General features: G+C 37.3%; 1 protein-coding gene across 4 annotated transcripts in view; it reads right to left on the reverse strand.

The window, feature by feature from the left end:
- Positions 1 to 27,196, reverse strand: part of LOC120533831 (ubiquitin carboxyl-terminal hydrolase 15-like) — a 209,991-nt gene that overhangs the window by 128,802 nt on the left and 53,993 nt on the right. For all 4 annotated transcript variants that reach the window (XM_039760853.1, XM_039760850.1, XM_039760849.1 and 1 more), the window contains exons 4-6: positions 12,008 to 12,134; positions 7,778 to 7,923; positions 3,477 to 3,538 (exon numbers count right to left, since the gene is read on the reverse strand). In XM_039760853.1, the coding sequence (XP_039616787.1) occupies positions 3,477 to 3,538; positions 7,778 to 7,923; positions 12,008 to 12,134 (335 nt within the window). The remainder of the gene's footprint in view (positions 1 to 3,476; positions 3,539 to 7,777; positions 7,924 to 12,007; positions 12,135 to 27,196) is intronic.

Below are 27,196 nucleotides of genomic sequence, written 5' to 3' on the forward strand. Positions count from 1 at the left end.
CTTAGTCAATGGGTGGGCCTCTCTGGCAGTGTCTTAAATTGGTTTGAATCCTACCTGGCAGGGAGAAAATTCTTTGTGAGTTGTGGTAATCAAATCTCAAAGACACATGATATCCGATATGGTGTTCCACAAGGCTCTATCCTGGGTCCGCTGTTATTCTCAATCTATATGCTTCCGTTAGGTCAGATTATCTCAGGTTACAATGTGAGCTACCACAGCTATGCTGATGACACACAGCTGTACTTATCAATAGCACCTGATGACTCCGACTCTTTCGATACACTAACACAATGTCTTACTGGTATTTCTGAATGGATGAATAGTAATTTTCTCAAACTAAATAAAGAGAAAACTGAAATTTTGGTAATTGGCAATAATGGATTCAGCAAGGTTATCAGAAATAAACTTAATGCACTAGGATTAAAAGTTAAGACGGAAGTAAAAAATTTAGGGGTAACCGTTAACTGTAATCTGAATTTTAAATCGCATATTCATCAGACCACTAGGACAGCATTTTTCATTTAAGAAACATAGCTAAAGTTAGACCTCTTATATCATTGAAAGATGCTGAGAAATTAATTCACGCTTTTGTTTTCAGTAGACTAGATTACTGTAACGCACTCCTCTCAGGACTACCCAAAAAAGACATAAATCATTTGCAACGAGTGCAGAATGCAGCTGCTAGAATCCTAACTGGGAAAAGAAAATCCAACACATTTCTCCAGTTTTGATGTCACTACACTGGTTGCCTGTGTCATTCAGGATTGACTTTAAAATACTGCTTATGGTTTATAAAGCCTTAAATAATCTCGCTCCATCTTATATATCGGAATGCCTGACACGTTATATTCCAAATCGTAACCTTAGATCTTCAAATGAGTGTCTCCTTATAATTCCAAAAGCTAAACTTAAAAGAAGTGGTGAGGCGGCCTTCTGCTGCTATGCACCTAAAATCTGGAATAGCCTGCCAATAGGAATTCGCCAGGCAAATACAGTAGAGCACTTTAAAACACTGCTGAAAACACATTACTTTAACATGGCCTTTTTATAACTTCACTTTAACATAATCCTGATACTCTGTATGTTCAATTATTCATAATAACTATTCATGGTGGCTCTAAAATCCGTACTGACCCCTACTCACTCTTCTGTTTCTTTTTCCGGTTTCTTTGTGGTGGAGGCCTGCGCCACCACCACCTACTCAAAGCATCATGATGCTCCAACAATGATGGACTGAAAGCCAGAAGTCTACGTGACCATCATCATCAGGTCCTTCCATGAAAATATGATGATTTATGTTAGGTAGAATGCCCAGAGGGGACTGGGCGGTCTCTTGGTCTGGAACCCCTACAGATTTTATTTTTTTCTCCAGCCTTTGGAGTTTTTGTTTTTCTGTCCACCCTGGCCATCGGACCTTACTCTTATTCTATGTTAATTAATGTTGACTTATGTTTATCTTTTATTGTGTCTTCTATTTCTCTATTCATTTTGTAAAGCACTTTGAGCTACATTTTTTTTGTATGAATATGTGCTATATAAATAAATGTTGATTGATTGATTGATTGATTGATTGATTGATTGATTGAAAATGGGATACAAAATCTAAATGCAGCTGTTTAAAACAAAAATAGGAAACTAAGGGTTTTAAACTGTAACAAATGAGTTAACTACAATTAAGCCTAGAAAACATACTGCTTAGAAGCAAATAAAAGGGTTTAAATTAAAAAAAAAAATAGTTAAAGTGAAAACCTGCAGCCACTGAAGCCCTCCAGGACCTGCAATAAGATATTTGAATGTCTTTGAAGAATGAAACTAAAATATGCTCATAACTCACTGCTTGATTAAACAAATATTATGCAACTCTTCAATTCCACCCGGGGGGGGTTAAACGTTAACATTATACAAAGTTATTGTATGTTATACCTGCATTTTTATCACTCTTTAATTTAATATTGTTTTATATCAGTATGCTCCTGCTAGAGTATATCTATCTAATCTATCTAAACACGTGCTAATTCAATGCCACAGTATGTAGATTGAGCCAAAGTGATTAACTCAAAAAGAACAGCGGTGCAGAGAGAATAAAAATGAGCATAGCAACAAGACAGTGGGTGATCTCCTTTTATCAAGGTTTTCCCCAAGAAGAAATTTTGTATCAGACTGGTATTTACAGTTGTGCTGTTCAGGCACTTCCACCCAATCTCAAACAAACAGGCAAGGCTGACGACAGGGCAAGGCTGATCAGCCACAGAAACTGAGTACAGCAAATGAGAAACTCATCAAGCTTCATAACTGGAAGAAACCATTACCCTAGTACATCCCATCTAAAGTCTAGAAAAGTCTTACAAGAATTGGTCTTCATGGAAGAGATGCAACTAAAAACCCAGTCCTCCAAGTTAGAAGTAAAGTCAAATGACTTGCACATGAAAACACAAGGACTGGTGTGCAGAAAAACAGCAGCTGGTACTCTTGAAATGATGAGTCAAAATTAGAAATTTCTGTGTCTAGAAAAATGCAGTATGTCAAAGGGTAGGAGAACGGTAAACTGATAAATGTATGCAGGCAAATCCTGCAGGTCTGGTACTACACTTAAGCAAATGGAGTTTGTGAATTGATCAAAATTGATTGCCCTCTCACTACTGTTCCATTTAAACTAGAGCTTGGCAACAGAAATCATCATATATGGCAACATTAAAAATATCAGATACAATCAGATTTGTATCTATGAACACTTTTTATCCTGAAATCAGATTACTCAGACATGGGTGACCTCCATTCTATTCTGGTGTTTACCTACAGTAGGAATGTGTGGCGACTCTACATAAAAGTATGTATTGTACAGTTCTAGTTTGTACTGGTTTGCAAGAACACAGCCTTAATGCAACTTTAAGCATTTTGCAAGAAGATAGCCTCTATGCAACTTTAAGCATTTTGCCAGTTTGGAGGACAGTGGATTTAATGCTTTGAAGGATGACATCTATTGATACTAACTGCAGCTATAAGAAAATGTCAGTGCTCAACTGGGTAATGGCTCAGATTTCTGTGATATGGATGCTCATATGTGTATCTGGTACAAAAGTATCTTGGATGAATTGTCAGAAATTAATTTTTGTAGTTTTACTTTCTGAATTTAGTTTTTTATGTTCTGAACCTTCAGGTAAAGAGAAGTGCTCAAACATTTTATAATTTGGTTGTGAGGTAGCTCAGAAGGACAGAGTGTTTGCCAGTTGAAGCTTCTGTTCCAGTTCAGAATCACATGCAACTATTCACAGCTCTTTATTTCTCATTAAAGCTGTAATATTGGGGGTGGGGATCTGTGTAAGATTTGCTGATATGTTAGAAGGGTAACGACAACGCTCATTTGGCATCACATTGTATTTTCCGACCGCACTATGCAAATTATTCTAAAAATACTTTTAATTTTTTAGCATAAAATACTGTCTGAGAAACAGCGATGTCAAAAGCAAAAAACTTACTTGGGTGCAGAGCAGCCTCTTGGCCATGTTCCATCATCATTTCTTTTTTCTATTACAAGAACCTATAAGAAATATAACTTCATAAAGTTCCACAAATAACTGTTAGTGAAAACCAGCACTGCATACTGATGTTACAATAAACCAAATGATGCATACACACCTAATCTAATCTAATATTTTAATTGGTAATTTCACTAAACTGGCTATAGGTTACTTCAAAAAATACAAACTAGAATCAATCAGTCAAATGCAACTCTGGTGTCCCAAGTTCAATTTCAGCAGATTCCCAATATCCAAAAAAATAAATGCTTACATAAATTAACTCTGCAATAGGTTTTGCATTTTTTGTGGCCAATTAACATAAAGCACAAAACTGTCCCAGTACTTTTATATAAAACCTTCATTCAAATCATAAAATTATCACTAAAAGCATATATATAATATTTTAATAAAGTAATGGGCAATTAGGCAGTTTACTTTTGATACAAACATTCTATGTCACTTTCTTAATTAAAACTATATAGCTACTGTATATCACTGGCAAAAAAAGTCACCTTTTTATTTGTTTTTATGCACTTAATCATTATTTCAGATTTCTGAAGTTTTTTTTTTTATAACTATCTAGAAAGTTTTGATTTATTGACTGTATATAAAATATCTATAAATTGTAATTTAATAATGTAGCAATTTTATTACACATAAGGACGTGCATACTGTAAGGCTGGCTTAAGAAGTCCAGTATTGCTTAGGTAAAAATAATCAAAATGTAATTAAACATATATACTTGAAACTGGTTTACACCTACTTTCTACCTCTGGCTTTGTGCTAGAAAAGCAACTCATCAAAAGCTTAAACTGAAGTATTGTTTCAGAAAAAAGGATCATAGCCTTGGACTACTACATTGTGGAACACAACTACAGCACACAAGAGAGGTCTCACCAAGCAAATAACACATTCCCTAAAAAAGTATCACGCACAAGAAAAAACACTGAGTGTCAAACGAGCCCTGCTGAATTTTCTTTGCCTCAAGTTTAACAAAACCACAGAATGGTTTTATGTGGCCAATTATCTGATCTAAGTTGTGAGATAGTGGTGGTAACCACTGCGTCACTGTACCTCAAAAAACAAAAGACACAGAAGGAATGAATACCACAAATAAAGTACAACAAACAGACACAAGCTAGGAATAAGTAAATAAAATACAGATCATTGCGCTGAGAGGGAGTGCCATTCTTGAGGAATAGATTAATCATGCCCTGAAACGTCATTGTGGGATCATTTCCTTTCATTGTTGAAGTTACAGCTCTGGGCAACTTTGTTTCTCATGTATCTGTACAGATGCTCCACATTTGCTTCTTCCATCACAAATAAGGAAATGTCTTGAAAATAGTAATAAATCTTTTGGTTTTATTATTTCTGTGTTTTCTAAATAAGAGGGCTCTTTTGGCTCAGTAAGATTTTGTTGAGCACATGGCTAATTTACATGCATAATTAGCTATGTGGTGCCCTGTTGCCAAGTGCACAATGATAATTATAGACAGTACTAGTAATAGTGCAGATTTTTTTTTAACACATGCAGAATAGAAGTCTGCCCTTGTTTCTTAACCTTTGCGGCTTCGGGACACATTTTACATTTTTAAGCTTACTAATAACCCACATATACCAACTGAAGAGAGAGGAAGGTTGAAACTACCACAAGTGGAAGAAACAAGTGCAGTTAGAGACGGGGGAAAAAATATCACACAGCAGTGTTTACCAAGTTGGCAATGATCTTACAGTAGGCATGCATGAAAGTTGTGCACAAGGCTACTACAGCTGTGTGATGTCATATTGACTCACAAAGTATACGGGGGTTTTGGCGTGGGGTGGGGTAGCTCAGTTTGCCTAAGCCAGCCGCATGGCTAATTACAAGGAAAATATTCGCAAAAAATGCTTTAGTGAGTTTTTCCGATTCAACACTATTCACCTATAAGTTTACTGGAATCAGAATAAAAGATGAAATCATTTGACAAAATACTGGACACCAGTTTGAAATTTGGGGCATAGCTACATGTTTTTGTCTGTGCCAAGGTAAAATAAAACTCAAAACAGCTTTTAAGCAAGCTGCCTAAATATTACTGTTAATGCTTTTAGATGGCTTAAGTGGTTGAATTTAAATTGTAAAAACAAAAAAAAGCACAATATTCTTTTTATTTTCCCAGCTGTACTTATCAATAGCACCTGATGACTCCGACTCTCTCGATTCACTAACACAATGTCTTACTGGTATTTCTGAATGGATGAATAGAAATTTTCTCAAACTAAATAAAGAGAAAACTGAAATTTTAGTAATTGGCAATAATGGATACAATGAGGTTATCAGAAATAAACTTGATGCATTAGTATTAAAAGTTAAGACGGAAGTAAAAAACTTAGGGGTAACTGTTGACTGTAATCTGAATTTTAAATCACATATTCATCAGACCACTAGAACAGCATTTTTTCACTTAAGAAACATAGCAAAAGTTAGACCTCTTATATCATTGAAAGATGCTGAGAAATTAATTCACGCTTTTGTTTTTAGTCGACAAGATTACTGTAACGCACTCCTCTCAGGACTACTCAAAAAAGACATAAATCACTTGCAATGAGTGCAGAATGCAGCTGCTAGAATCCTAACTAGGAAAAGAAAATCTGAGCACATCTCTCCAGTTTTGATGTCACTACACTGTTTACCTGTGTCATTCAGGGTTGACTTTAAAATTCTGCTTAGGGTTTATAAAGCCTTAAATAATCTCGCTCCATCTTATATATCGGAATGTCTGACTGAATGTCGGATATTCCAAATCGTAACCCTAGATCCTCAAATGAGTATCTCCTTAGAATTCCAAAAGCTAAACTTAAAAGATGTAGTGAGGCGGCCTTCTGCTGTTATGCACCTAAAATCTGGAATAGCCTGCCAATAGGAATTCGCCAGGCTAATACAGTGGAGCACTTTAAAAAACTGCTGAAAACACATTACTTTAACATGGCTTTCTCCTTTCTTTTTCTGGTTTCTTTGTGGTGGCGGCCTGTGCCACCACCACCTACTCAAAGCATCATGATGCTCCAACATTGATGGACTGAAAGCCAGAAAGTCTACGTGACCATCATCATCAAGTCCTTCCATGAGAACCCTAAATACAAAGAGGACTGTTTAATTTATGTTAGGTAGATTGCCCAGAGGGGACTGGGTGGTCTCTTGGTCTGGAATCCCTGCAGATTTTATTTTTTTTCTCCAGTCGTCTGGAGTTTTTTGTTTTTTCTGTCCACCCCGGCCATCGGACCTTACTTATTCTATGTTAATTAATGACTTATTTTTATTTTTTATTGTGTCTTCTATTTTTCTATTCTTCATTTTGTAAAACACTTTGAGCTACATTTTTTGTATGAAAATGTGCTATATAAATAAATGTTGTTATTGTTTTACTTAAAGTGATGGATTCATACAAGACAATAATGAGAGCCATTGTAAGTTTTTGCTATGTCCCATCAACATTCAATTACAAAGAGAAAATGAGGTAATGAAAAACTAGCAAAATTAAAACAGAAAATAATCTTCTGCTTAACAGGGAAAAACAATAATCTTCTAAAAAATTTTGAACTGTGTATTCTGTATAATTCAGTTTGTTGATTTTTACATGTAAACAATGACCTAATTTCTGTAATTCTTGTGTATATCAACTCATAGTGTTTTTCGATTGATAAAAGAAACACAATATAATGCAGATTAACCCTATTCTACAGGTACATCCAAGACAAAATACAGTGCAAGCCTTATCAGATGTGAACTAAAGGTGAGCATAAACATAAATGGATGGAGGTTTATTTCAATCCATGGAAGACAGTATTACTGAACCCTTAGAGATAACCATGTGTGTAAATTGCCAAAGTATCATGCACCATCTGAATATGCGCTGAAAGCATAATTTTCCATAAGAAACTGATTAAAAATAATTAAGAACCTTAAAAAAAGCTTGTTATTTAGCATTTCCATCTACATAACAAGTCTAGTCTTGGACGTACATTTACACTACAATCTGCCATCACAAAATATTGACTGTTTACTCCTCTCTTACAGACACTTCAGACAGTTCTAAAAACATTAGAAAACATTATTGCATTTGTATATGTGTTACAATTTATAGAGCACCTTGTGTGGTATAAATTGTTATTGGTGCTGCATAAAACAAAGATTGATCATAGCTAGAATATTCTTGAAGCATTCTACTTAAGTAAAAGGTTTAAAAACTAAACAAGACCTAAAACCAGTTATTACTCACTTGTCCCTGATAAAGACCGGCATCTTGAATTGTGCTGTCCAGTTTGCTTAGGGGTTCAAATGTATTGCTCATGTACTTGTTCCACAATCTTGTCTCTTTCTCATCAGGAATGCTAAACAATTTTCTCATTTCTTTTTCTATTGCATCTAATTAGAAAATGAAAAACAAACCCTATTAATATAACAAATAAAAAATATAAATTTGTTCACAGCACTGGAATGATAGACCAACTCATTACTTAAAGTGATATTGCAGGTGTTAATGGAGTTATAAAATACTCTTGTAATACTTTGTGTGCTTATTAAAAGCTTTAGAGTAATATCACTGTTATGAACTAGATGTATTTTGGTGCCTTAATAGAAGAACCTTAATCACTTGAGGTAGATTTAACATAGGAGGAAAATGGATATGAATTATAATGACAGGAAGTCATTTTGAGGTGGTGGACTTTTGGTTTGGGTGGGCGTTATCTGGCTCATGCAATCTGCTGTTCATTTATCTTACATTGCCAATGATGTGCATGGCCACTGGCAGCTCTTGCTATGTGGTTCAATACAGCCTCCATCAAAAAACATTAGTGTCTATAAGACTGTATGCACTTTTTTAACTTTTGTATTTTTGCAGCAGCAACTAGCCTAAGCTATAAAAAAAGAAGTACTAAAAGGGGGCTTTGCTTTTGCTGCTTAAAGCAGACAATCAAAAGATTCAGCATCAAGTAGACTATTAAAATGGTAATTTCTGGACTTTCCACATGGCCATTGAACCACTAGACACACTGTCATAACATGCCAGCAACATAAACATTGACAGATTTAATACCTTTGTGCATGCACAAAGTGTGAACATGAACTGGTACTGCTGCCAAAGTGAGACTGGACAGACAGCAGGGTTAGGGATATTATTATTGTGTCCCATACAGTCTTTAAAAGCTCAACAGCTTCAAGTGAAAGCAAGAAAAGAAAGTAACAAAAACCAGACGATGCTGTAAGATACCTGAGCTACAGCATGCTGTAACTGCCAGACCTGAGAGCCATCACTGTCAAGGGCAACTACTAACCATTCAAGTTGTACTGTGTGACTGTCACACTCATTTGCTCTGTAGATGCGAGCAGAGTTTCCTTTCGAGACAGGTGAGTGACATGACAGAAAGACAAGAGCTGAGGTGAAGGACGTATGTTTGGGTCTACATAACAAAAAACCTAAGCCTGGTAAGAAACAAATCTATATTTTAGAATAGGGTCACCATAAGCCTTTTCACAATAAAATGTGAGCCTATTTCCAAAATGACCAAAGACAAATAAAATTTGTACTTAAAACCACCCTTACAGTTATGCATACTTATGGTATACTTATGTCTGTTTTTTTGTCAGTTCGGCTTTGACATTATGGACCATAAGGTGCATACTAATTCAGCATGACCAGGAACACTCAATAAAAAAGAAAAAAAATTAAAGTGACAATGAGATACCAAGAAGACATGATACACCAGCACTGTGTTAGCTTTTATCCCTCCAGATCTGAGAATTTCCAGTTCCACTGTCTCAAAATACCACTCACATCTATAGTTATTCCCAGTTTCAAATAAAAACTAACAGCATCAGATCTCTTGTTGTATCGTGACTGAAAGAATAAAAGTGAAAAAAAAGGGCTAACTTTTACAAACACTATAAATTTACACCGGCTGTTACAGACGCAAATCAAATGTATGTCTTTATTGTATAATATTTACAATAAGAGCAGCTTACTACTCAAATCGGTAAATTTGTGAGGCAGTCAGGATCGAACCGGGGGACTCTTGATTAAAAATCAGCAATTCTTACCGCTGCACCATGGAAGCTGTTGTATCATCCTTGTACCTTTTGTCAAAGTGTTTATTTGATCTTTGGACTTTGGGCTTCACACATTACACATTTTACGTCTACATTTTGTCATTTATTACTTAAATATGAAAATGTTTGTTTAAACGATGTGTTTCCATAGATTGTTGCAGAAATGGAACACACACGAAATGCATGTGTTCCAAATAATGATATATTATTTCCCTATACAATTCTAGGTAGCTGACTCCCAGATAATCAAGGCTTGAGCTTGGAGAACTTTGTGCCTGTTCTGCGGCAGTGGGGGGATGGAATAGTAGGCTGCTTGCTGCTTGTCTTGTTCGGCACATTTACAAGACAAAAGACGCTGACAGAGAGCTGCAAAGGGATATAAGGTGGGCCGGGTTTACCAGTTTTTTCGTAGGCTTTGGTAATTCTAGTGTTAAATGGGGAACATTTGTAACTTTGGCAGTTAACATTAAAAATATCAATAACTTAAAATATATATAAAACCAAATTGCACAATACTTTGCACATGTCATGATACAAGTATTTAACACATTATTTGAGAAAACTGATTGGTCTGGTAGATTACCAGTAAAATAAAATCAAATTTAAATCACCATTTTCACTTCATCCTAGATGACAGGCCGACCCGATGGCTTACACCCTTCTGTGGCATTTTTTGAACAAATGTGATCTGCAATTTTGGAAGTTGTTACAGACTTGTTCTTACCGATGTGTCATTAATATAACCTTTGGCTTCTGCAAGAAAGCTTAAAGTTTTTTACTTTAATCCTTTTTTCTCACAGAATTGGTAGGGCACTTTTGTACCACGAGCAAGAAAACAAATGCAATAAAAAAAATTGATACATTTTTCAGAAAAAAATGTATGAAGATTTAAAAGCAGAGATGAATACAAATGGCACAAACTGCACCATGAAACATCACTTTTGTTTTTTAAGCATCCCTAAAGAGAGTTTGGTACAAAAGTGCCTGATGAAGCATCTAAAGATAGATAGATAAGATTGATAGATAGACAGAAACATATTTGCATGTTTTCATGTTTCTCTATTTATTTTGTAACTGTTTTTAGAGATTGTTTAATTTTTTCATATTGTATGTGCAATTACTATATAATTTACTGCACTCAATAAAGATAACTTTAAACTGAAATTAAAATTATAGCATTTAATTCTGGAATCTCAATATAATCTCCCTATTTGTGTAGATGTTACATTTTCCACCAACATTAAAAAGATTTGTAGATTATGTTAAAATCATAACAGGTAAACAAGCATGCATAAATACTTTAATAAACTGAAACTGACAGAAAAAAACATATTAAGCAGTCATTCCAAATAAGAAAATTAAAGGTTTTAGAATGGTAGCTTTTCTGAAATAAATTTGATACTATACAAAGTAAACTTCAGTACATCTACAGTACAATAAATAAAAATGACAGTGGGAGTTTAATAAAAGAATATACCCCATGTTAGGTGTAAATGCAAATAAAAAGAGAAAAAGATGAAAATCTGTCACTCTATTACATTTAACAAAACCAACGGCTGTTTTCTTAATTATTAACAATTATGAGACAACAATAACTATACTAAAATGTTATGCATGTCCACATATTTCTACTAAATTTAATTGTTATAAAAATTTCAGCGAGGTATGGCAAACCTATTCTCATAGCCAAACTGTAACTCACATGTTATAGCGCATATTATTAAACACTATATGTGTGACTTTAGGGCAGGAAAAAAACAAAGGATAATAGTCTGATTTTTTTTAAGCTGCATTATTTAGTGGCATCGAATTAAGTATTCATTCCCCTGTTTCTCCTTGTGGCCAACCAAAACAAACATTTCAAAATCAAACTAATGCTGAAACACAACAGCATATCTTTAAAAACAATTTTAAAAACTGGAAAGATATCAATGTTAAATAGTTTTTTAGTGTGCCTTAAAATTTTCTCCATGATTTAACAGAAAAAGTAAAAATAACAGAAAAATACACTGAGTATTTTAAACTTATCCTAGGTGGTTCCAAAACAATAACTCACATTGACATCTATGGAATGAAACAGCTATATAATTAAGAATTTAATTATTCTTTACACTATCAAATGAAAGGCATTTCCAATGAACATTAACCCATCTGTAAAGATGATGTTTAACTATGATGCACTAAAGTATTTTTTTTAAATGAAAATGTTCCAAAGGCTGTATTTTCAATCTGAACACTCTGTTGTTGTAAATCAAAATAAACATACTAAGCTATACTCAAATGTTACAGGTTTCTGCTCAAGAAGAAAAGGTAAACATGAGATATTTACTATGTTTATTAATACACAGAACTATTCACATAAAGAAAAAGAATAAAAACATTATTCTAATTTAATTCTCACCTATAGTATCTGCTTTACTAAATCGTCTAGTTACAACATTGTCCATGCTACCATCTTCACAAAGTTTCAATTCAGTAAGGTACACTTCAACTTTACAGTGTTTCACAAACATGCCCTGTTCAACCACCTATAAAAATAGAAAAAGAAAAACACAAATATTAAAAATGAGTACTAAAAAAATCAGTAAACTGTAGATCTATATTGTAATATTCCTGCAATATATTTAAAAATGTATTACTTGTATCAGGAAAGAAAGGCAAGCTTCAATATCTTTCCTAAAAGTATACAGCTTGAAAATTCATGGAAAATAATTAACAAACATTGCTCCGTGTTACATGCATAAGTTTCTATTAAATAATATGATTCAAGTCATGTCAAGTCATAAGCACTATTAAAATAAACATTGGATTCCGAGAAAAATTATTTCATAACTTAATAAATAACAACTTACTTTTCAAGCTTAATAAGTATTATTAGAACTCAGAAATGTAAATTGATTCATTCCTTTTAAATATCTAATGTCAAAGCCTTGTAACAGCATTGTACATACCACATCAGCCAAAGACTTTTTCATTACATTTATATGAATATAAAAATCTTACCAGTGTTACATCAGTTTTGTATTTTAGTCATAATTCTACTTCACAAATAGGAAAGTAATGCACTTAAAGATACAACACATAATACATTTTGTATACAGCAAAATAGAAATCAATATTAAAAATCAAAACAAAACAAGACATTCTTACACTTCCTTTCAACATGCCAACTACAAATAAACATTCTAATTTAATCTCTGCACTTGTTTTTTGAATAAAATGTGAGTTACTATGTAAATATTGAAGTGTAAAACAATAACCAACAATCCAAAAAAAACCACCAATGTCAAAGAGAATATATTTGTAGAAAAATAAACATAAATAAACCTGTAAACTGGGTATCGATTATCCTTTAAATCTTCCTTGCCACTTAACCTCAGCTGAAAATAGCAACATGTGTGCAATGTGATATGAGTGACTTATATGGTGAATGGGGGAGGATCAGAAATAATGCGTATATAGAAGTTGCCCAAAAAATTCTGCCACCTAAAATAAAGGGTATCACTGATTCCATTATTCAAATATACACAGGAAAAAAATGATTTTATGACTTGAACCTTAAAGAAAAAAAGACTTAAAATAGCAGGGTTAAATAACATATATATCTATATTCCAAACATTAAACAATTTTTAAAATAAAATACAAATATGAGAAAAGTTTTATTGTGTTATATACAGTCATATTAAAAAGTGTGGGAACCCCTCTCAGCCTGCATAATAATTTACTCTACTTTGAACAAAAAAGATAACAGTGGCATGTCTTTCATTTCCTAAGAACATATGAGCTCCTTGGGTGTTTTCCAAACAAAGATTTTTAGTGAAGCAGTATTTAGTTGTATGCAATTAAATCAAATGTGAAAAACTGGCTGTGCAAAAATTTGGGTACCCTTGTAATTTTGCTGATTTGAATGCATGAAACTGCTCAATACTGATTACGTGCAACACCAAATTGGTTGGATTAGCTCGTTAAGCCATGAACTTCATAGACAAGGGTGTACAATCATGAGAAAAGGTATTTAAGGTGGTCAATTGCAAGTTGTGCTTGCCTTTGACTCTCCTCTGAAGAGTAACAGCATGGGATCCTCAAAGCAACTCTCAAAAGATCTGAAAACAAAGATTGTTCAATATCATGGTTTAGGGGAAGGTTACAAAAAGCTAACTCAGAGGCTTAAACTGTATGTTTTAACTGTAAGGAATGTAATCAGGAAATGGAAGGCCACAGGCACAGTTGCTGTTAAACCCAGGTCTGGCAGGGCAAGAAAAATACAGGTGCAGCATATGCACAGGATTGTGAGAATGGTTACAGACAACCCACAGATCACCTCCAAAGACCTGCAAGAACATCTTGCTGCAGATGGTGCATCTGTACATCGTTCTACAATTAAGCACAATTTGCACAAAAACTATCTATATGGCAGGGTGATGACAAAGAAGCCCTTTCTGCTCTCATGTCAAAAACAGAGCCGTTTGTTGTATGCAAATGCTCGCCAGATTCATTTTGGAACAAAGTGCTCTGGACTGATGAGACAAAAACTGAGTTATTTGGTCATAACAAAAAGTGCTTTGCATGGCGGAAGAACACCGCATTCTAAGAAAAACACCTGCTATGTACTGTCAAATTTAATGGAGGTTCCATCATGCTGTGGGGCTGCGTGGCCAGTTCAGAGACTGGGGCCCTTGTTAAAGTCGAGGGTCGGATGAACTCAACCCAATATCAACAAATTCTTCAGGATAATGTTCAAGCATCAGTCACAAAGTTGAAGGTACGCAGGGGTTGGATTCTAACAAGCCAAAGACCCAAAACACAGTTGGAAATCTACAAAAGCATTCATGCAGATGGAGAAGTACAATGTTCCAGAATGGCCGTCACAGTCCCGACTTGAATACCATCGAAAATCTATTGGATGATTTAAAGCAGGCTGTCCATGCTCGGCAGACATCAAATTTAACTGAATTGGAGAGATTTTGTATGGAAGAATGGTCAAAAATACCTTCATCCAGAATCCAGACACTCATCAAAGGCTATAGAAGGCATCTAGAGGCTGTTATATTTGTAAAAGGAGGCTCAACTAAGCATTGATGTAATATCTCTGTTGGGGTGCCCAAATTTATGCACCTGTCTAATTTTGTTATGATGCATATTGCATATATTCTGTTAATCCAATAAACTTAATGTCACATTTACAACCAAAACGTTTGCCAAACTTTTACCTCGGTTCACGACCACACACTCGGTATACGAACATGCCAGTTTCCCTTTCGGTTTGTACATGTTCAGTCTCTCCCTATGCATTTCCTGTGCAGCGAGAGAGCGCGACACACACATAGGGGCGCGTTAGAGACACACACACACAGGTGAACGAGACAGAGGCACACACACACACACACACACACACACATACACACACACACATACATACATACATGTGAGACAGAGGCACACAAACACACACAAGCGTGCGAGACAGAGGCACACACACACACGGTTCTGGTTAGCACGGGGAAGCCGCCTACCAAATTTCGTGAAGATGGGGCCAGCCTTCTACCCACACGGGAAGTTGGAGAATTAGTGACGTTGGAAAGTTCACTATGGCGACTGACAGTGGCATCATACCACCGAAATAAGTACGTACATTGGTTTCGGTTAACGCAGGAAATCCGCCTACCAAATTTCGTGAAGATGGGGCCATAAATAAGAAAGTTCAACATGGCGGACGTTGTTCGACCGTTATGACCGTTACGTGTAGAATTTCGAAATGAAACCTGCTTAACTTTTGTAAGTCAGCTGTAAGGAATACGCCTGCCAAATTTCAGCCTTCTACCTACACGGGAAGTTGGAGAATTAGTGATGAGTGAGTCAGTGAGGGCTTTGTCTTTTATTAGTATAGATTATGCAATGCATTCTATGGTATAATTAACTATATTTGTGCTTAAAAAAAAATATATATATATATTTACATACAGTTCGTACGGTCTGGAACAGATTAATTGTATTTACATACATATGGTGGAAATTGCTTCGGTTCACGACCAAATCGGTTTTGGAACGAATTATGGTTGTGAACTGAGGTTCCACTGTACCCTGATGTTTTATATTTATATATATATATATATATATATCTATACTAATAAAAGGCAAAGCCCTCACTGACTAACTGACTGACTCACTGACTCATCACTAATTCTCCAAGTTCCCGTGAGGGTAGAAGGCTGAATTTTGGCAGGCTCATTCCTTACAGCTTACTTACAAAAGTTGGGCAGGTTTCATTTTGAAATTCTACGCGTAATGGTCAGAACTGGAACCTATTTTTTCGTCCATATACTATAATAGACTTTTGGTCGATGGCCGTGAGAGGCGGAGTTACGCCTCCCACGTTATTTAGTGCCTGCCCATATAAGGCCGTCCATCAGCGGCAATCCAATAGAAACACTGCCGCTAAATATTCACGGGTGAAGGACTGTGCTTATGCAGACGAAGATGAGATGGTCAGGGTGGTGTTTGGCAGAAACTGTGCACAGACAAAATGTCAACTCTATCTGAATTGCGCGATCACATTCGAAAACATATATCTTTTCAACTTCTATTTAGTCAACACTCAGCACGCCTCCCATGTAATTGACTGCCTGCCCATATAAGGCCGTTCTTCGCTGTGGTGTGTTCTATCATTTCCTTGCTTCGCCAAAGAAGCAGCCTTTTCATTGGTTCTCCACTGTTTTAGCATATGCATAGGTGCGACTGCTGTGGAAATCAGCACGCCTCCCACGTAATTGACTGCCTGCCCATATAAGGCCATTCTTCGCTGCGGTGTCTTCATTCGTTTCCTTTCTTCAACAAGGAAGCAGCTTTCTCACAGCTTCTGCGCTGTTTTATAAACGAACGACATATAAGAAAGTCCTTTTTCCTTGCTTCGCCAACGAGGCAACCTTTTTATTTAATCCACGGGTTCTGCGCTGTTTTATTGTTCATTTGTTACGATTGTTATAGTTATTGTGTAGATATTTTATACTTTGTTTACTGATCAAGTACCCATTCCCTTTATTCTTCCAACTATACCCCTATTAAAATGTCTATCGACGTAATCACCATCAATCAAAGAACTATGACTTACCGAGTGGTGTCCATGCCCGGAGATGGCGCCTGCCTTTTCCATTCTCTGTGTTACATATTGCACGGACATATCAGGCTCACTTTTGATATCCGCAAGGACATTGTGTCTTATGTATTAAATGACTGGGAGAAGTTCAAAGTATGGACTGATGATGGTACAGGAGATAATTATAGTACACAGGAGCCCTTCACCTATGGTTCTGCATGTGAGTTGATGGCTGCCACTGAATTGTTTGGTTGTCGCTTTCAAGTGTTCCGAAATAGGCAAATATTTTACACCTTTGGAGAACCGTCAATGCCTCTTAAACATCTTAGATTCACAGGTGACAATTTGAGTAGTGGACACTTTGATATTTATGAATATTTCAACTCTCAAAAGCTGGATGCGAAGTTATTGATGAAGCCGGTTGTATGCTTACATCGATTGACACATGCTGAATGTCACTTCAACACAAATCCAGCTGATTATGACAGCGGCAATCCAGGCTGTGAGAACACAGTAAAAAGGAGGTGTATCAGACATCGTGGTAGATATTCTCATACAGCTAGACGGAATCAACTTCGTGCAGCTGCCGCCAAATACTCACAGAAAAATCCACAAATTCATAGGGACGCTGTCGCTAAATACTCGCAAGCACATCCAGAAGTTAATAGGGACGCTGTCGCTAAATACTCGCAAGCACATCCACAAGTTCATAGGGACGCTGTCGCTAAATACTCGCAAGCACATCCACAAGTTCATAGGGACGCTGTCGCTAAATACTCGCAAGCAAATCCACAAGTTCATAGAGGTTCTGTTTCTAGATACGATCCCAATAATGAAAAGCGGCTCATATGAAAACAACAGGTTTGGCTCAAAAAAGCCAATTGTGGATTTGCGTACGACCCAAACATACATTATGAGTCTGACAAAACAGTACACATTGGATCCATGGATGTTCACTGTGACCATTGTCAAGCAAAGAAGTGGAAATGTGAGTCTCCTGGTTTGTGCTGTAATGGTGGTAAAGTCTCTTTCACTCCTTTATGTAAGCTTCCTCACCTTCTTCAGGGCCTGTTAAATGGCGAGCATCCTCAAAGTGAGCATTTCTTGAACAACATTCGAAAGTACAACAGCGCATTTCAAATGACATCATTTGGTGCTAACCAAATCGTTGAGGGAAATTTTATGTCTTCATTTAAAGTTCAGGGACAAGTGTATCACTTGATTGGAAGTCTTTTACCTATGCCAAATGAAGAACACAAATTTTTGCAAATTTATTTCGTCGGGGACGATGAAAAGGAAGCACAAATCCACTGCGCTAATTTTTCTGGACTTAACATGCCCCTAGTCAAGCAATTACATAAAATGCTCCATGACTGTAACACTTACATCCAGGACTTCCACTCCACAATCGACAGTATTTCAGATGATGACAAACACTTCAAAGTTGTCATTCACGCAGACAAAAAACCATTACATGCACACAAAGGCAGAATTAATAAACCCACAGTTCATCAAGTTGGTGTTGTCATCGTTGGGCAAACGTTCAACAATAGAGATATTGTCTTGAAAACCAGAGACAATAAACTGCACCGCATTAAAGAAACCCACAGATCCTATGATGCACTTCAATATCCTCTCATGTTCTGCTGTGGTGAAGACGTCTATTCTGTGTTTATACCTCAAGTTCATCCTGCCAGTAAGTTACCTATGAACAAAACCGTCTCTGCAGCAAACTTCTATTCATACCGGCTTATGATCAGACAACATCATGCTAATAATATCCTTTTCTTCCGAACTTTATTAAATCAGTTTTTAGTTGATATTTACGCAAATATTTAATCTGAAAGACTAACTTATATTAGACAATCAAAAAAACTACGAGCTGAAAATTACGTTCACTTAAAAGATGCTATTGACAAAAATGACACTGATTTAACAGAACTTGGTCAAGTTGTGATATTACCATCATCCTTCACTGGAGGACCTCGCTATTTGCACGAACGTACACAAGACGCAATGACATATGTTCGTCGTTATGGCCGCCCTGACTTATTCATCACATTTACTTGCAATCCTAAATGGCCTGAGATCTCTGAAATTCTCCTTCCATGTCAAAAACCTCACGATCGCCACGACCTTATCAGTCGTGTATTTCATCTCAAGATCCGCAAAATGATAGACTTGCTCGTGAAGAGTAACATTTTCGGCTGTACAAATTGCTACATGTACACCATAGAGTGGCAAAAGCGAGGTATTCCCCATGCACACATTCTATTGTGGCTAAAGGATAGGATTAAACCAGCTCTCATCGATCAACTCATCCATGCAGAAATTCCTGATCCACAGACTGACCCTGCCCTACACAAAATAGTAAAATCCAACATGATTCACGGCCCATGTGGATCTCATAATATCAACTCGCCCTGCATGAGCAACAAAATATGCACTAAGAAGTACCCGCATCAGTTCATCTCACAAACTCAGACAGGAGAAGATGGTTACCCTCAGTACCGCCGGCGCGCACCTGCTGATGGAGGTCATACAATTAACATCAAAGGAGTACATAACGACAACAGATAAGTGGTCCCTTATAGTCCTGTGCTGTCCCGCTTCTTCAATACTCACATCAATGTCGAATTTTGCAATTCAGTAAAATCAATCAAATACATCTGCAAGTATGTTAACAAAGGAAGTGACCAGGCAGTATTTACAATACAAACTCAAAATGACGAAGTATCTCGATATGAAGCTGGTTGTTACATTAGTAGCTCTGAAGCAGCCTGCCGGATTTTCTGTTTTCCCATTCATGAACGTTTCCCTCCAGTCGTTCATCTTGCTGTGCATCTTGAGAACGGACAAAGAATTTATTTCACAGAAGGCAATCTTGCCGATAAAGTACACAATCCACCACAAACGACCCTTTTAGCGTTCCTTGACCTTTGCAAGCACGATGATTTTGCTAGACAACTTCATTATAATGAAATTCCACCATATTATTTGTGGGCAAACAACATGTTTCGTTAAAGGAAACAGGGCAAGCCTGTACCAGGATATTCGGGAGTAAAAAAGGATCATGTACTGGGACGGGTCTACACTGTAGTAGTGTATTTATATAGTAGTAGTTTATTTATATAGCGCCCTTCACAGACAAGAGGTCACAGAGCGCTGAACAGCAAATACAGAATAAATACAAACAGTTGAAGGAAAAACATAAACAAAAGCAGTAAAAAAAATCAATAAATAAACAAACTGGAACTATTTAGCACTAATTAAAAGCTTGTTTAAAAAGAAATGTTTTTAGTTGTTTTTTAAAAGAATCAACAGACTTGAATAACACACCCGAATAACTCTGAATGCTACCATCTTCGACTCCTGCTCAACAAAATCACAGGTCCCACATCTTTCAGATCTCTCAGAACAGTTGATGGTGACCTACATCCGACCTATAAGTCAGCCTGCAGGGCACTCGGTTTATTACATGACGATATCAACTGGGACGCCGAGACTCTACAGGAAGCTACTCTATCTCGCTCACCACAAAAGATCCGTGAACTATTTGCTGTCATGTTGGTGTTCTGCCAAATAGACAACCCCTTAAACCTATGGGAAAAACATAAACACAGCACAGCAGAAGATATTAGGAGACAGACTGAAAGAGATCATATACGAACAGAAGTCCACCAATGGTTAAATTTGATCTATAACAAGTGTCTACAGTTGCTTGAAAACTATGTCATTGCTATTGGAGGTCAATCTCTTCATCATTACGGTTTGCCTTCACCTTTAACAGAACTGGCACAACTTGCATCAAATACCGAGTACTTGAAAGAGACATCTTACAACACCTCGCACTTTGGCCAATATAGTCACAAATAACGAGTGGTTGCTAAATATTGACCAAAAGTCAGTTTATGAGTAAATCATGAGCAGCGTTACGTCTGTTACTACCACGGTGTTTTTCCTTGATGCTCCAGGAGGAACTGGTAAGACATTCCTAATAAACCTTCTCCTTGCAAAAATCCGAGCAAAACGTAACATTGCCATAGCTGTGGCTTCTTCTGGCATTGCTGCAACTCTTCTAGAGGGTGGCAGAACTGCTCATTCAGCTTTCAAGCTGCCTCTGAACCTCAACCATACTGAATCCCCCATGTGTAACATATCAAAGCAGAGCAGCATGGCTGAAGTGCTGCGACATTATCAGCTTATTGACTGGGATGAATGCACTATGGCACACAGAGCAGGTATTGAGGCCTTAGACAGGACCCTCCAAGACATCCGAAACACCAACAAACTTATGGGAGACTTGACAGTGTTGCTGGCTGGAGACTTTCGCCAAACCCTACCAGTCGTGCCAAGAGGAACACACGCTGATGAAGTTAAAGCATCTCTGAAATCTTCATACCTTTGGCCACAAATCCATGTTGTTACTTTAAAAATAAACATGAGAGTTCATTTGAAACGCGACAAAAAAGCCAAGGAGTTCTCTGCTCTTCTGATGAGTATAGGTGATGGCACCTTCATACAAGAAAACCGTAAAATAAATATTCCTACAAATCTGTGTCTCATCGTGAATACCTTACAAAGCCTACTTCAAAATGTTTACCCCGATCTACGAAATCTACACCAAAGTGATGTCCCATGGTTAAGAGAGAGAGCTATCCTGACACCAAAAAATGACATGACTACAACTATAAACCACAGTTTACTTCAAGAACTACCTTCACAATCAAAAACATATCAATCTTTTGATTCAGTTGTAGAAGTAGAAGACGCAGTACATTATCCGGTAGAGTTTCTCAACACTCTAAATCCTCCAGGCACTCCTGAGCATAATCTCATCTTGAAGGTTGGGGCACCAATAATGTTACTGAGAAACTTACAGCCACCGAAACTTTGTAACGGCACGAGACTTCAGGTCACATCTCTACAGAACAACCTAATTGAAGTAACTATTTTTACTGGCAGTGCCTCAGGTGACACAGTTTTTATTCCTCGCATCCCCGTTATACCATCTAACCTCCCATTTCAATTCAAACGCGTTCAATTTCCAGTAAGACTCTGCTTCGCAATGACAATTAATAAATCTCAGGGACAAACACTACAAAAGGTTGGCATTGATTTGAAGCAGGATTGCTTTTCACATGGCCAACTGTATGTTGCATGCTCAAGAGTAAGCTCAGCACACAGCTTAGTCATATTACAACCGTAGTATACAGAGAGATCCTTAACAATTAATTTTTTATATATTTTACCTCAGTCTAAAAATGTTTACTTTTTTCTTAATAAAAATATTCAGGTAGTATTTCACCGCTGCGAAGCGCGGGTATTTTGCTAGTATATATATATATATATATATATATATATATATATATATATATATATATATGAAGAAATCCTGGAATGCAAAAGCAAGGCGACGATATGTGATTTTCTCGAAAGACATTTACAAGACCCGCGAGACAAAAGATACTGGTCACTAAGCGTCTCGTGGGGACCATAAACATGAGACTTGGTGCCAAGAGACTGTCCTAGGGCGTCTCGCGGGGACGTGGAACATGAGATTTTTGCAAGACACGTCCTACTTACAACAGATATCATACAAGAGCACTTGCATCAAAAAACAGTCAATCGTGTAAAAGCACGTAGTGCACACAGATCATGTGCTCTCAACACATATAAAGCGTATAAGGACAATACGGAGAATAGACGCCTAAAGGCGTAAAGTATTGTAGCGTCCCTGCTTGGCTGAGGCCTTTTTGGTTTTAAGTGACTGTTCAGTCCGATTGAGGGAGGGCAGAGTACAGCACGGAAGACTGATAGCAGGGTATTGGTTGATGTGGTAAGGGGGGGGCAAGAACTGGGGGAGAAGGGGTTGGAGAGGGTGCTACAAAGTTGTGTTTGGGATTAGGAAGTCAGCGATTGTTCAAGTAAAACGTTTGTGAAACTTTATGTCAGTCGCTACAGTATCAAAAAAAAGATAGAAAAGATCTCATTACCGCAAAACAAAAGGCGATTAACCATCAGAACCAGGTGTAACTGAAAAAAGAGCAGGACAAATCGAGGTCAGAAATAAAAGGCAAAGAGTAGAGTCTTTTCGCATTCGCATCATTCTTATGCACAAAACGTGGATTTACACAATAATTGAAAATACGCTATGAGAATCTGTGGTCCCGCAACAGTTAAAGCAACGACAAGTTGAATTTCAAAGAATACACAATTCAGTCAGGTGTATATTGATGATCAAGGAGAAGCGATGCAAATTTTAACAGGCAAAAAGAAAGGCAATGTATATATTTTTTGAATAACATTCATTCATTCGTATTAAAATGTTTACAGTTTACTGTGAGAATAGCTTTTGCTATGAAAATTAACAAATCACAGGGACAAACAATAGAAAAAGTCGGATTATTTATTAGAGAAACTAACAATATTCACTCAGTGGCAGTTATACGTTGCATTGTCACAATGTGTCTCCAAAACATATTGTTTTTAATGAAGCTTTAAAGTAAAAGTGCAAATAATGAAATTGAAAAATTCCAAAGAAAAAAAATTAAAATTTTATATCCAATTAACTAAACACAGGGTTTGGCGAGCGAAGCCCCCTAGTGTGTATGTATGTATGTGTATTATATATATATATATATATATTAGTATGAGGTGTACAGAGTAAACAAAAGAGGAGACAGGACTGTTCTATATTGTAGAGTAGCAAAATACCTGCGCTTCGCAGCGGAGAAGTAGTGTGTTAAATAAGTTATAAAAAAGAAAATGAAACATTTTAAAAATAACGTAACATGATTGTGAATGTAATTGTTTTGTCACTGTTATAAGTGTTGCTGTCATCAAGGATTTTATTATTATTATTTCTTTCAATCAGGTTCGTATTTGGAGAACGTGTTGTGTTCACGTTACATTCGGTGTTCGTCAACCTTTGTAAAGATAACAGGTTTCATTCATTGAAGTGTTCACTACCCAAATCGCTACTCGTGAATCTAAGATGCTTAACAGGCAATCCCGGTATTAAGTTGTGAAATTGCCTGCGAGTATTTAGTGACAGCGTCTCTATGAACTTGTGGATTTACCTGTGAGTATTTAGCGGCAGTGTCTCTATTAAGATGTGGATTTGCCTGCGAGTATTTAGCGACAGCATGTCTATTAACTTGTGGATTTTTCTGTGAGTATTTAGCGACACCATCTCTATGAACTTGTGGATTTGCCTGTGAGCATTTAGCGACAGCATGTCTATTAACTTGTGGATTTTTCTGCGAGTATTTGGCGACAGCGTCACAAAGTTGTTTTCGTATAGCTGCATCAGAAAATGTACCACGACGTCTGACATACCTCCTTTTCACTGTTTCCTCACAGATTGGATTGCTGCTGTCATAATCGGTTTGAGTTTCATGGTTTGTTTCAATTACGTTAGTATTTGCAGGACTTGTGTTGAAGTGACATTCGGCATCTGTCAAGCGTTGTAAGCATACAACCAGCCTCATCGATAACTTCGCATCCAGCATTTGAGAGTTCAAACAGTCATAAAAGTGTCCACTACTCAAATCGTCACCTGTGAATCTAAGATGTTTAAGAGCCACTGGCGGTTCTCCAAAGGTGTAAAATATTTTGCCATTTCGGTAGACTTGAAAGCAACAACCGAACAATTCAGCGGAAGCCATCAACTCACATGCAGAAGCATAGGTGAAGGGCTTAAGCATTTCACTTTTATAGTGCCTCTGTGTAGTATAATTATCTCCTGCATCATCATCAGTCCACACCTTGAACCTGTCCCAGTCATTCAATACATAAGACACAATGTTCCTCCGGATATCAAGATTGAGCCTGATATGGCTGTGCAATATGTAACACAGAGAATGTAAAAGGCAGGCAGCATCTCCGGGCATGTAAACCACTCGGTAAGTGACAGTTCTTTGATCGATGGTGATCACCTCGATAGACACCTCACTACTCAAATCGCTACCCGTGAATCTAAGATGTTTAACAGGCATTCCCGGTATTAACTTGTGGATTTGCCTGCGAATATTTAGCGACAGCGTGTCTATGAACTTGTGGAATTGCCTGCGAGGATTTAGCGACAGCATTGCTACATGTCTATTAACTTGTGGATTTTTCTACGAGTATTTGGCGACAGCATCACAAAGTTGTTTCCATCTAGCTGCATCAGAAAATGTACCATGACTTCTGACACGCCTCCTTATTACTGTTTTCTCACAGCTTGGATTGCTGCCGTCATAATCGGTTTGAGTTTCATGTTTTGTTTCAATTACGTTAGTATTTGCAGGACTTGTGTTGAAGTGACATTCGGCATCTGTCAAGCGTTGTAAGCATACAACCACTTTCATCAATAACTTTCCATCGTAATAAATGAACAATAAAACAGCGGAGAAGCCGTGGATTAAATAAAAAGGCTGCAGTTATCAGCAGGGAGACGTGAATACCGTGGCGAAGCAAAGAAGGGAATAAAGACATCGGACCAACAGACGGCCTTATATGGGCAGGCAGTCAATTACGTAGGAGGCGTGGGGATGGGAGATGCAATATAGGTAGGCAGCTAAGTACGTGGGAGGCGTGGTGATGGGGGATGCAATGGCGCCTCACGCGGCGACCGAGCTGCAGGCTATGGACGTATATATGTACGTAAGTAGGATTCAATTATGACCGTTACGAGTAGAATTTTAAAATGAAACCTGCTTAACTTTTGTAAGTAACCTGTAAAGAATGAGCATGCCAAATTTCAGCCTTCTACCTACACGGGAAGTTAGAGAATTAGTGATGAGTGAGTGAGTCAGTCAGTCAGTCAGTGAGGGCTTTGCCTTTTATTACAGTCGGACCTAGCTAAGTCGACCTTCCCTAAGTCAAAAACTTCCCAATGTTGAATTGCTTGTTAGTCCCCAGCCGAATTCCCATAAGACCAATGTATTTAGATCTCCTCAACTCGAAAACTTTTCGGCTCCCAACCTCCGTTAGTCGAATTTTCTATGGCCTTTGGGTTATTATTCTGAGGCTACATTTTAGAACACATGGTCCAGAAAACCAAGAAAAGGGACGCAAAGTCTTATCTTAATGCATTCCACAAGGGATTAAGGGACTCTCTGAGGGTAGGACGTCTATTTTGAGACCAAAAATGTCCGAAAACTAAAGGGAGTGGCTGGAATAATCCGCGTCCCTTCGGTGCTCCATGAGTCATAACCAACCGGGTGGCGTCTGGAATTTCAAAATTGTCTCAAGAAAGACGTTTTTAACCCATTTTCCCTTCACCTTTGTCAGTCTCTTGACGGGAGGAGCCTTGAATAGTGTTTGTGTCTGTGTGCTTTTCCATAGTCTCCCGTACGGTACATGCCCCGAAAATGCCAACTGGTAAGTGTAAGCTTAAAATGTTGTCAATCGCGGAAAAAGTTACCGTCATCAGAGCGGTCGAAAAGGGCGACAAGAAAAAAGTGGATATTGCAAAGCAATTTGGCATTCCCACAAGTACGCTCTCCACTTTTCTGAAAGAAAAAGAAAAGATTTTGAAACTGTACAGTGAGAAGTCATGTGGCCATCAGAAGAGGATGAGGGAATGTGAGTATCCAGTCATTGAACAATGCGTTTTGAAGTGGTTTGTGCAAGCGAGGGATAGGAACGTTCTTATTGACAGGGAGCTTTTGCAAGCATAAGCAGAAGAATTTGCCAAAGAGTTGGGCCATTCAGAATTTAAAGCCAGCAATGGTTGGCTTGACAAATTCAAGAAAAGACACGGAATTGTGTTTAATAGGCTATGTGGTGAAAGTGTGCAAGTGCCAGAAGAAGACTGCAGTCATTGGATACAGAAACTGCAAGAAATTGTTCAAGATTACAATCCTGATTACGTCTTCAATGCACCGGATCTTGAGAAAAATGTGTTTCAGTCCATTGACGACACTGAGGAGATTGTCGAGCGAGATGCATCAGCATATCGATGCCAAAGGAAGTTAACAGACTTTTTTCTCTAAAGGTAACCTGTTTCATTGCACTGTTCGATAGTACATACTGTAGATGCATGTACCACAGCTCTTCCTGATTCATTTTACCCTCGCACCCCCTGTGACGGACGAGGCCGATTTCGCACCCCCTTGGTTTGAGATGAAGTATGAAAAAATATGAGTTCATAAGATCGTTCATAATACCCACGCAGCTATAATTGCGCGTAAGAGCTGAAGTCATCTGTTTTAACAAGCAGCGTATTGCACTGATACGAAATAGCCTGCCCATTTAATTATTTAGGAATGGATAAATACATTAAGATTTTCTACAAATAATGTTTTTCATTTATCTTCCTCGATGGATTCTGGCACCCCCAATCGGTAAGCGCTGATGTACCGGTACAGTCCTTGAGTTTCACAAATTGCTGAATGGTGTTGTGAATAATGGCATCCTTCACTCCAGTTTGATGAACAGACTACAGTGGGGCCAGATGGTCTATTGTCCAGGACCAGTCTTTCAAAGGTGTTCATGATGTGAGATAC

The sequence above is a fragment of the Polypterus senegalus genome, chromosome 8 (genome assembly GCF_016835505.1).
Source record: "Polypterus senegalus isolate Bchr_013 chromosome 8, ASM1683550v1, whole genome shotgun sequence".
NCBI classification, from domain to species: Eukaryota; Metazoa; Chordata; class Cladistia; order Polypteriformes; family Polypteridae; genus Polypterus; species Polypterus senegalus.